The 12901-nt window shown below is 41.4% G+C and overlaps 1 protein-coding gene across 1 annotated transcript in view; it reads right to left on the minus strand.

The window, feature by feature from the left end:
- Nucleotides 1-246: 246 nt before the first annotated feature.
- Nucleotides 247-12901, minus strand: part of wdr27 (WD repeat domain 27) — a 292507-nt gene continuing 279852 nt past the window's right edge. The window contains exon 24 of the mRNA XM_072266892.1: nucleotides 247-384. Within this exon, the coding sequence (XP_072122993.1) occupies nucleotides 247-384 (138 nt within the window). The remainder of the gene's footprint in view (nucleotides 385-12901) is intronic.

Below are 12901 nucleotides of genomic sequence, written 5' to 3' on the forward strand. Positions count from 1 at the left end.
TTATAATCAAAACATACTTAATAAGAAATAAAGTAGTTTCATTATTAAATAATAGCTTTGTTATGTACTTTCCATTGTGCAAGAAGCAAGAGAAGAAATCTCGTACAAGTTTTACAGAACCACTAGAGTTTCATACTAATTCACGTTTAAAGTAATCATTCTTTGAAAAAGCATCATTAACTAGTCCATCAGATCAGTAAATAAATGCTCATGTTGAGATGGCACCTGTCCCTACATATTAACCAACTAATGCATTATTTTCAGAATTACACTGGAATTTATTACCTTGGGTGCAGAACAACTAAATGCCAAATTAATGACAGTTTCTGTATGTCCTGTTAACCTGTGCATGAAGTTACTGGAGCCAAGTTCATACACATACGCCTGTAAAGAACAGAAATAGAGAATGTAAATCACAATATAATCAGACATTATCATAACACATCTGCACAAAATTTCCTTATGAAAGTTCAGTTTCTCGAGTGGTACATAAAACCCATGATCTTTCAACACAGAAGAGACAAACACGCGCAAAGTGCTGGAGGAACTCAGCAGGTCAGGCAGCATCTACAGAAAGGAATAAACAGTCAATGTTTCAGACCAAGACCCTTCATTGGGACTCCTGATGAAGTCTTTATTGATAGCTCATGGGGCTTATAAGGTAGTAGATCGAATAATAAGGTTACAAAGTAGTGGACTTGGCCCAGGACACCAAGGGAAACCCTCCCAACCATTGAGCACATCTACACGAAATGCTGTCATAAGAAAGCAGAATCCATCATCAGAGATCCCCACCACTCAGACCATGCTCTTTTCTCGCTGCTGTCATCAGGTAGGAGTCTCAGGACTCACAGCATCAGGTTCAAGAACAGTTACAACCCCTCAACCATCAGGCTCTTGAACAAAGGGATAACTACACTCACTTGCCTGTCGATTCAGATGTTCCCACAACCAATGATCTCACTTTAAGAACTCTATCTTGTTATCTCATGTTCTCGTTATTTACTTCTATATATTTATATTTGCATTTGCACAGTTTGTTGTCTTCTGCACTCTGGTTTATTTTTCATCGATCCTGATACACTATTCTATAGATTTGTTGAATGTGCCCACGGGAAAATGAATCACAGAGTTGTATATGGTGACATATATGTACTTTGATAATAAAATTTACTTTGAACTTTATTGAGCCCTGTTTACTCCTTTCCATAGATGCTGCCTCACCTGCTGAGTTCCTCCAGCATTTTGCTCGTGTTGCTCTAGATGCAACTCCAGAACCTCTTGTGCTTATAACACAGAAGAAGAGAATGGTTACTTACTCCTTCTTAGGCTGACCATTCAGCACAAGGGTGACTTGCTTCCACTCTGGCCTTCAGTTCTGACTGGCTGATTGGAAATGGCAGATCCCTCCACAGATGGGTCAGGAGGTAATGAATGGAATGGATGGGTAGGTAGTTTGTGAGGTTTTACACTCCTTCTACTGTTTACACAAGGCTTCAGGGTGCACCCAATGCATGCTCTCAAAGTTCTCAATAACACTCTTCCCTATTTCTAGAGGTTCCCAAGAGTCAGTGGAGCTACTATACATTTTTTAAAAAGCTTTAAGCACATCCTTGAATTATTCTAGAACATAGAACAGGAACAGGCCCTTTGGCTCACAATGTTGTGCCAAACCAATTAAATTAATGATCAAGTGGCCAACTAAACTAATCTCTTCTGCCTATACAACAACCAGATCATTCCATTTCCTTCACATTCCTTCCCATTGTATCCAGCTGAGAATAACTCCAGCCTCACCAACTTGGCATGTCGGCCTGGAGGAAGAAATAACAGCTGATTCACTTATCAGTTTGGCAACCAGGGGATTTTGCCAAGACAGCATTGGTGGTACTTTCCTGTGCCTTGACATACCGACTGTAGCTGAACCTGATCTCAGGAGCATGAAAGAAGGCAATGAGTATTGTCGTCCTGCACACCGTTCCCTTTTCCACAAATGATTATCGAATCATAGATTTCCAGTATCTATCATTTTGTTAATCTTGAAGATGCTGAAAAAACTTACTGAAAAATAATAAAGCCTCAGAAGCAGATGAAATCCTCAATGAAACTCTAAAACTCGGTGATGAAGAGCTTCAGTCATGGGATGAGGATTCATTCTCAGTCTAATTGTCTCACATCCGGGAACAGGAAGATCGTTATTCAGTTTAAGTTACTGTCATATACACCAGGGTACAATGAAATTCCTTGCTTCTACGAAGCTCACAGAATAAACAGACCACATGGCAAGAATAAGTAAATGCTATAATAAATAGCACAACAAGCACAAAACAATACAATGGTACAATTGTAGTGCAGTCTGAACTAGTGAAAAAGAACTGCTAAAATGACAATAATAGAATAACAGAGAGAGGTAGATTTAAGAGCCTGAGAACTTGGCAGCACTACCAGGAAGGGTGGCAGGCATCCTTGATGAAACTATTTGCTTTCTTGAATTAGTATTAGTATTGCTATTGGTTTATTATGACACAAGATACAGTGAAAAATTGTCTTTCGTACAGATTACATTACATAAATGATGAAGTGCATGATCACAATGAGGTAGATTGTGAGGATGAGTCTATGTTATTATACTATTATTTAACAAATTTATAACAGGGGAATAGAAGCTGTCTTTAAGCCTGGTTGTACGTGCTTTGAGACTTTTGTATCTTTTGCTCGATAGGAGAGGGGAGAAGAGAGAATATCTGGGGTGGGTGGGGTTTTGTGTTCACATTTCTGCTAAATTTGTAACACAATGAATTATGTATAAGTAAACCTCAAAGTTCTGGATATAACAAACTACATACATTAGGGATTGAGCTTCGAGTCACTGATTACCACAGTGTATCAGTAACTACATTTTAATGGTTGCAACATACTATGGGATATCCTCAAAAAGGAACTCATGTTCCTTACCTTTCAGAAAACCATATTCCATCCTCATTAACTCTGAGATTAAAGATTTTTAAAGGTAAGCTTTATTTCAAAATTCAAAGTAATTTTATTATCAAAGTACATATATGTCACCATATACAGCCCTGAGATTCATTTCTTGTGGGTATTCACAGTAAATACAAAGAAACACCATAGAATCATTAAAAAACTGCACATAATGGCACCTAAGATGGACAAACAACTAATGAGTAAAATACAATAAACTGCAAATACAAACATAAAAAAGCAAAATAATATTAATAAATAAATAAGCATAAATATTGAGAACACAAGATGAAGAGTCCTTGAAAGTGAGTCCATAGGTTGTGGGGACAGATCTGTGATGGGGCAAGTGAAGTTGAGTGAAGTTATCCCCTCTGGTTCAAGAGCCTGATGGTTAAGGAGCAGTAACTGTTCCTGAACCTGGTGGTGTGGTTCCTGAGGCTCCTGTACTTCCTTCCTGATGGCAGCAGCGAGAGGAGACCATGGCCTAGATGGTGGATGTCCTTGACGAGATCCTGCTTTCCTGTGACTCCACTCCTTGCAGATGTGCTCAGTGGTGGGGAGGGCTTTACCTGGGCAGTATTTATCTCATCTATATGACAGAAGTTCTCCTACAACCTGCGCCAAACGGTCACCCTCCTCAGCCATGCATCACCATTGACGGCACTGTCCTGAAGAACATGGAGAGCTTCAAGTATCTTGGAAGCACCATCTCCAGTGACGGTTCCCTTGACAAAGAGATCATACTAAGGATAACAGAAAGCCAGCCAGGCACTCGGGAAACACCATGTCAAAGTTCTGGAGCACAAGGACATTCAGCTTTCAACCAAGCTCAAGGTGTACAAGGCTGTGGTCCTCACCTCTCTCCTGTACGGCTGCAAAACCTGGACCCTGTACCGCAGCCACATGAAACAGCTTGGAGCAGTTTCACATGAGCTCTCTGCGGTCGATCATGAGGATCCGATGGCAGGACCAAATCACCAACCAGGAAGTCCTTGACAGAGCCAACAGCACAAGCATTGAGGCAAGGATCCTCCAGCCCAGCTATGCTGGACTGGCCATATAATCCACATGGGTGAAACAAGAATCCCCAGGCAGTTGCTCTACAGTGAGCTTGAGCATGGCAGTCGCAATCAGGGCTGACCCAAAAAAAGATTCAAAGACAACCTGAAACCGTACATCAAATGGGCAGACCTCCAGCCTTGACAACATGAGGAGTCCACAGCCGACAGGGCTGCGTGGCGCGCCCTGACCAGAAAAGCTGCATCTGACCTTGAGGGTGACCGAAATCAGCGCCTTGCAGCAGCACGAGACCGACACCACAAAGCTGTGTATGCACCTGTTCTAACAACCGCCATTCCATGTCCAACCTGCAACCGCATGTGTGCTTCGGCCTTCAGCCTCCGAAGCCACATGCGTATCCACAGATGACTGCACAGTGTTTAGTCTTCCTCGGACCCCGAGAGACAACCGCCACTATACCAAAACACTGAAGCATACAACGAAATGCATCGTTTATGTCAAATCAAATCTGTGAGGATTGTGCTGGGGCTAGTCTACATGTGTTGCCTCACTTCTGGTACCAATGTAGCATATCCACAACTCATTAATGCTAACTCATATGTTTCCGGAATGTGGAAGGAAACCAGAGCACCCAGGGGTAAAGCATTCCTATACTACCATACCACCCCAAGATAAACTCGTTTCAACATGGCACTCACGTCTTTCTGCTGTTAATTTGTAGGATAGAGTATTTTATTCCATAACTTCACATGCATTTGGACCAGGGGTTCCCAACTTGGGATCCATGTACCCCTCAGTTAATGGTAGGGGTCCATGACTTAAAAAAGGTTGGGTTTCCTCTGGGTGCTCTGGTTTCCTCCCACATTCCAGACATATGGATTATGGCTAGTCAGTTGTGGGCATGCTATACTGGCACTGGAAGTGTGGCGACACAAGCGGACTGCTCCCCGGCACATCCTTGGGCTATGTTGGCCTGTTGACACGAATGATGCATTTCACCGCATGTTTCGATGTACACGTGACAAATAAAGCTAATATTTGAAAAAGAACAGGTGTGAATTATTGGCTTCCTGAGTGGGTGTGCAGGAAAAATGAGGTTACGTTTTATTATGCCAAGCGAATACAGGGCGGCAGCGAGGTACTTTCCTCCACAGGGGATGAATGAAGCAGACAGAGTTGGAGTCACAATTACAAAGACATACAGCATAAAAACAAGCACTTTGATGCCAACAAAGGAGCCTTTCTGAGCTTGTCCCATTTGTCTGCATGTGGCCCTTATCCCTCTAATCATTTCCTATCTGGAACAGTTTGTTTTGAGTCAACTAGGGAATCAGCTATACTGGGTGTTTTGTAATGCACCGGAGGTGATTACGGAGCTTAAGGTAAAAGAACCCTTAGGAGGCAGTGATCACAACATGATTTGAGTTCAACTTGAAATATAATAGGGAGAAAGTAAAGCTTGATGTAGCAGTATTTCAGTGGAGTAAAGGAAATTACAGTGGTGGTCGTGCATGCAGCCTGTTACAGCCATTCCATCTAGTTTTCTTACTTTTTTCTTCTTACTTTTTTAACTTACATTATTTGTTGTATTTTTTTCACGGTAACACGTTGAAGCTGCACCGTCTCTAACATGCTGGTAGAGAGAGTTTTATTTGGGTTTTTAGCACTGGAAATAGTTACATTCGGACACGTCTCATTAGTGGGGCAGCAGTACGGTCGCATTGTTTATTCCAGGGACCAGCTGATTGTGCTTATGCCGGCCGGTTTAGCGAGCAGAGCGGCGGACACCCCTGCTGAAATCTGGAGGAAAACACACAGAGGATGCAGAGGGGGATCAAAAAGGCGAGGAAAGAGGACCGGGTCGAGACAACAGAGACTTATGGAGAAGAGGAGTTCAGTGGGTAATAAAATGGATGAGTTGACAGCGCTAGCCAGGAGTCAGAGAACATTTCAGGAGAGCAGCGTTATGTGTTTCACTGAAACGTGGCTGCATGAGGACATACCCGACCAAAACTTTTCCATGGAGGGCTTCCAGACCGTTCGGGCTGACCAGAAGTGCACTGAGAGTGGTAAGCGTAAAGGAGTTGGGGGCTTGCTGTTCTGGTTAACAACAGATGGTGCAATCCTGGTTTTATTACGATCGAGGAACGTGTTTGTAGCCCAGATATTGAACTTTTTGCTGTTGGACTCCGGCCATATTCCACCGAGATACAACACTGGGCGTCATGGGAGGTTGTTCCTGCCTGTGGCCATCAAACTTTGCAGCTCCTCCCGTGGAGGGTCAGACACCCTGAGCTAATAGGCTGGTCCTGGACTTATTTCCATCTGGCATAGTTTGCATATTGTTGTTTGATTGTTTGTGGTTCTTGTATTGCTATATTTATGATCTATTCTTGGTTGGTGCAGCTGTAATGAAACTCAATTTCCCTCGGGATCAATAAAGTATGTCTATGTCTATTAAGAGATGAGCTGGCCAAAGTAAATTGGAGGGAGATGCTGGCAGGGATGACAGCAGAGCAGCAATGACATGAGTTTCTGGGAAGGTGCAGGAGAGATAATTTCAAAAACGAAGAAATACTCAAAATGGCAAAATAGTACAACTGTGGCTGACAAGGGAAGGCAAAGCTAATGTAAAAGCAAAACAGAGGGCATACGACAAAGCAAAACTAAGCTGGAAGATAGAGGATTGGGAAGCTTTTAAAAACCTACAGTGAGCAACTAAAAGAAACATTAGGAGGGAAAAGATGAAATATGAAAGCAAGCTAGCAAACAATATCAAAGGGGATAGTGAAAGCTTTTTCAAGGACGTAAGAAATAAAAGATAGATGAGAGTGGATATAGAACCGCTACAAAATGAGGCTGGAGAAATAATAATGGGGGGACAAGGAGATTGCAGATGAACTAAATGAGTATTTTTCATCGGTCTTCACCGTGGAAGACTTTGTGGATTCTAATTTAATGGAATTATTCATTAAATTAGATTGATAAGAATTAAGTTTTTAATTAGAAGACAGCCTATTCCAGCTAAAAGAACACATATGCAAGCCTACACATTACTGATGAAATATGTGCAAGTGTACATAGCTGAAAGTCTACTTTATTCTCTTTTCCAGCAGTTTGTGGATTTCTGTAAATAAAGGGTGAAATTGAGATTCTTTCATCACAAATTCTTTCAGCACAGACACTTCAATTTCTCCAAGAAGTTTGACTTAATTCTTATTTTCCATTCATTATTTGAATATCATAAATCAAGGTTTGAAGATCTACTCTGAAGAGTCAAGCCGGCTGTATTTCCTGGCTTTGTGACAATATGCCAATAGAAGTGAGGATCTGATGCCTCAATTCCAGCTACATATTTGCTCAATTTCACAAATTCAATGGATTCATCAGCTGGAGAGCGGGGTCCTGCTGCATGGGCAATAGCTTGGTCTCCATATCATACTGCCTTGGCTTTGTATCACGTAGTCAGCTTGGACGCAATATCAATGGTATACCTCAACCAACAGATGGCCTCACAGACCCATTCTGGATTGAATTATTAACGTATCCTGATCTAGTCAGAAAGGAGACCTGCTGAACATCAACCGGGGGGAGGGTCTTTACATTTTTCTGTGTAACTGACGACAAAGCTGTACAATGTCTGTTATCATCCAGCATTTCAATGGCAGGTATGTCTTAATTGTGAAGACCTGCTCCATAGAATTGAAACTAAAAATTCACATAAAATTGGAATACAGTGGACTCTGTTTTACTGAGACACATCAGGACCAGTACATTTCAGCCCAGTTAAGTGGCTGCCCCAATTAGCCAAGGTTTAATGAAAATAGGTTATAAGGTATAAAGTAGACAAACCAAGTAACAAATTATGTATTTAAACGAAACACAGAACAAATTAGAACACTATAAATACTGTTACAATACTATAAAACTGTGTATTAGTTCCTAATAGTTATTGATAGAGGAATTCGTCCAGTATACGCAACGGACAAAATCAGCGCAGACACCTAGCACAGATAATGGACTGCTTTCATACTATGCTATCGATGATGGCAACCTCCAAATCTTCATTTTCATTGTAACATTGAAGATGATTGTCAATACCTTCGAATTCTTCACAGTCTCTAACTTGTTAATGTAGTGAAATCACTTCATTTCTCGCCCATCCTTTTCAGGTATTTCCCAGCTTGAATGCTTGAAACTGCCGTGAGCGAAACAATTCTAAATTGTCTTACTGCTTATTTCTCGTCAACTATCTGTGACAAAAATCTCTGCCTTTTTGAATACATACACATGCAAACGACGCTATTTAAAACTATTCACTCTAAGCACAGTGGAGTGTTTAATGGACACACCAGTTCATGCAACTGACACTAATTAAAACCTGTTTGACAACAGCCTCCCATCCCAATTAAGTGGCATAATGGTTCAAACAAACAAGGGGAATCCCAACTATTTTCTCGATTAGCTTTTGTTCTCTAATATTTCAGCTAAATAAGCATCTGCCTTGATTAACCAATGGCCCAATTAACCAAAATCCACTGGATTACCTACTGTGAAATATTGAACCAAAGGGAGTAATTTGCAGGGTTTAATCTAAAGTAATACTTAAATTGACAGTTGGAGCCTGTGACAACCACAATTTTTTATTTCAGGATTTCATTTTAAATCTCTTGACTGGCTTTATAGCCTTGCAATCCATACCATAATAGGAAATAGGTTCAAAACTAGCAATAACAGAAGTGTGAATCCATTGCTTACCATAAAAGGAAATGGATTGAATCATTGTTCCTTACTCTTCAATGTAAATCAGCATATAATGGAAGGCGTCATGATACATTAAATGGGTAAATGTTCTGCTCTTTAGCCTGCAGATACCATTTACAGAAAGTTAAACAGATTGTGTTTGCCTTCACTTCATGACTAGATCTGAGTGATTAAACATTCAAACTTCGAAGTAAATTTATTATCAAAGTACAAATATATCATCTGGGAGGAAATCAGAGGACCTGGGGAAAACCCACGCATTCCACAGGGAGGATGTATAGACTTCTTACAGATGACGTTGGATTTGAACTCTGAACTCCAATGCCCCGAGCTGTAATAGCATCGAGCTAACCACTACGCTACCGTGGGCAAGCTCTGCTGGCGCCAGAAGCTTGATGACACTTGCAGACTGTCCCTAGAACATTTTCGGACTGCATCGGTCATTGACACATTTCACAGTGTATTTTAGTGTAGCTGTGATAAATAAAGCAAATCTAATCTATATAGTTACCTATATGCGTGTATTTGTTCACTAAATCTTCCAGTAGTTGCAGTAAAACTGATTCTGCATTTTTTCAGTTTTTCTGTGGCACATGTCACACCACTTGAATCTGGCTATTTTATAGCTTAATTGCTATCACCAGAATTTGGTTTACCTCTAGGTTGAATATGAGACAACCACAACTTCTTTTAAAAACGCAAACACTGCATCTACTATCTGCTTAGTGTGGTAATATATACCTCATTAATATACATTAGGATCTCATACCTTACTTGATCGAATTTTATTTTTGCTATTTTTCAATTGTGAACAAGGAAGAAATTTTTACCATACCAGGGTTGTGGGTGGGGGCGGTAGTGGGAGGGAGTATTTTGTCTGTTTTCTGTTTGTTTTATGTGTATCTGTTTATAAAATACATTTTTTTCAATATAAAAAAAAGCAAACACGAGGAAATCTGCAGATGCTGGAAATTCAAGCAACACACACGAAATGCTGGTGAACACAGCAGGCTAGGCAGCATCTATAGGAAGAGGTACAGTCGACATTTCGGGCCAAGATCCTTCATCAGGACTAACTGAAAGAAGAGATAGTAAGAGATTTGAAAGTGGGAGGGGGTGGGGGAGATCTGAAATGATAGGAGAAGACAGGAGGGGGAGGGATGGAGCCAAGAGCTGGAAAGTTAATTGGCAAAAGGGGATACCAGGCCGGAGAAGGGAGAGGATCATGGGACGGGAGGCCTAGGGAGAAAGAAAGAGGGAGGGCTGCCCAGAGGATGGGCAAACAGTTATAGTGAGAGGGACAGAGGGAGAAAAAAGAGAGGGAAAAAAGGGGGGGGGGGAAATAAATAAATAAATAAATAAATAAGGGTGGGGTACGAAGGGGAGGTGGGGCATTAACGGAAGTTAGAGAAGTCGATGTTCATGCCATCAGGTTGGAGGCTACCCAGATGGAATATAAGGTGTTGTTCCTCCAACCGGAGTGTGGCTTCATCTTGACAGTAGAGGAGGCCATGGATAGACATGTCAGAATGGGAATGGGATGTGGAATTAAAATGTGTGGCCACTGGGAGATCCTGCATTCTCTGGCAGACAGAGCGTAGGTGTTCAGCGAAACGGTCTCCCAACCTGCATCGGGTCTTGCCAATATATAGAAGGCCACACTCGGAGCACCAGACGCAGTATATCACCCTAGCCGACCCACAGGTGAAGTGTCGCCTCACCTGGAAGGACTGTCTGGGCCCCTGAATGGTGCTACACATGCCCTTACACTTCCTCCCTCACCACCATTCAGGGCCCCAGACAGTCCTTCCAGGTGAGGTGACACTTCACTTGTGAGTAGGTTGGGGTGATATTAGGGTTGCCAACTTTTTCACTCCCAAATCGGGGACAAAAGTAGCAGTCAAATACGGGACACTTGTGTTTACCCCGAGAAAGACTACCATGACCATAAAGCCTTCGCAGGCACCTGTCTGCCGCATGCGTGATGTGCACATACATGACATGCGCATGCATGTACATGCCGTTTTTTCTCTACAAATCGATTTTGGCATAATCTTCCCGATACTGTTAAGTGAAACTACACTGTACATACATTATTTCTACTTTATATAGGCTGTGTATTTATCATATCATTCCTGCTTTTACTATATGTTAGTGTTATTTTAGGTTTTATGTGTTATCTGGTTTGATTTGGTAGGTTATTTTTTGGGTCTCGGAACGCTCAAAAATTTTTCCTATATAAATTAATGGTAATTGCTTCTTCGCTTTACGCCATTTCGGCTTACAAACGGTTTCATAGGAATGCTCTACCTTAGCAAGGGAAATAGGGGACAAGTGCGGTCCCATATGGGACAAACCAATTTAGCCCAATATACGGGATGTCCCAGCAAATACGGGACAGTTGGCAACCCGAGGTGATATACTGCATTCGGTACTCCCAGTGTGGCTTCCTATATATTGGAAGAGAGTTAAGGCAAATCAGCACTGGTTGTTGAGGAACAAAAGGCAGAGAACTGAGTAGGTTGCTTACCTAGCAAAGCTGACATGTTATTTTGCTATTGGAGAGACACAATAGAAAAATCTGACTGTTAGCAAAATAAATCTAAACTTTGTTATTAGGAAAGAATTAGAATCAGGTCATGTATCTTCACGACATTAGAAATAACAGCTATCTTGACGATACCAATCTACTGATTCCCACGGCGATCCTGACTATACTTCTTCCCACCCTGTCTCTTGTAAAAATGTAATTCCCTTTCCTCAGTTCTTTTGTTGATCTGCTGGGGACAGCCTATAAGTGTCACCAAGCTTCTGCCAGCATTAGATTAGATAAGATTTATTTGTCATCTTTACATTGAAATATACAGTGAAATGCATCTTTTGCTTCAAATCAAATCAGCGAAAATTGTACTGGAACCTGCAAGTGTTGGTAAGCAAAACATAGCAACCCCTAATCCATACATCTTTGGAATACATATCTGCTCACATTAGTTTCAGCTTGTTCATACATTGTGTGAATATTTTTCTAAATTTAATAATCACATTATATATTAAATGTACAGTAACTAATTCCTTCCTGTTGCACGGATCACTTTAAAAATACATGATTACGGATCCTGATGGAGAATCTCAGCCCAGATTATTGACTCTTTATTCCTTTCCATAGAGGCTGCTGACCTCCTGAGTTCCTCTAGCATGTTAAATGTGTTAGTCTAGATTCCCAGCATCTGCTGAATCTCTTGTGTTTACACGTGATTATGGTCTGTTTATGAAAATTAATGGCTCTCTGGAATTCTCTGCCCCAGATGATGATGGGGGCCAGATCATTAGAAACAGATGAATATTTAAAGATCAAGGACGATAATGAACTGGTACCACAGAGGAGATGAGGACAACAAAGGTGAGTCATGATCATGTTGAATGACAAGACAGATTCGAGTGGACTGGAGACCTGTTGCATAAAGTTCTCAAGCCACTTCCCAAACATCTGGTGTTCAGAAACGGTCACAGTTAACCACTGGTCTACACAGAGCTGTGCTCAGCTGGAGGTGCTAAGACAGAGTTGTTCTTGATTGCAGTAACCCAATATGAAGGAATATTGGTTCTTATTGCTGACGAGTGGCTCATTTGAAGTATAGAAGTTTAATGAAGGACAGCATGGTGATGCCATTGTTGGTCTGGCTACTTCACAACTCCTGGGACCTGAGTTTGATTCGGACCTTGGGTGCAGTCTATGCAGATCTTGTATGGTCTCTCTGTGCCTGTGTTCTCTGGGTGCTGCAGTTTCTTTCCAAATAGAACACAGAACAGCACACATCCTTTGGTCCATGATGCTGTACTAACCTTTTAACCTGCTGTCAGATAAACCTAAAGCTTCCCTCACACATAGTCCTCTATTTTTCAATCTTCCATGTGCCTATCCAAGAGTTTCTTACATGTCCTTAATGTATCAGCCTCTACTACTAACCCCAGCAGAGCGTTCCATGCAACTACCACTATCTGTGTACAAAATATACCATTGACATGGCCCCTATACTTTCCATCGATCATCTTAAAGTAAACTCCTCTCTATTAGCCATTTCCACCCTGGGAAAAAGTCTCTGTCTACTCTATCTATGCCTCTAATCATCTTACACAT

This window comes from Mobula birostris, chromosome 8 (genome assembly GCF_030028105.1).
Source record: "Mobula birostris isolate sMobBir1 chromosome 8, sMobBir1.hap1, whole genome shotgun sequence".
In the NCBI taxonomy this organism is placed as follows: domain Eukaryota; kingdom Metazoa; phylum Chordata; class Chondrichthyes; order Myliobatiformes; family Myliobatidae; genus Mobula; species Mobula birostris.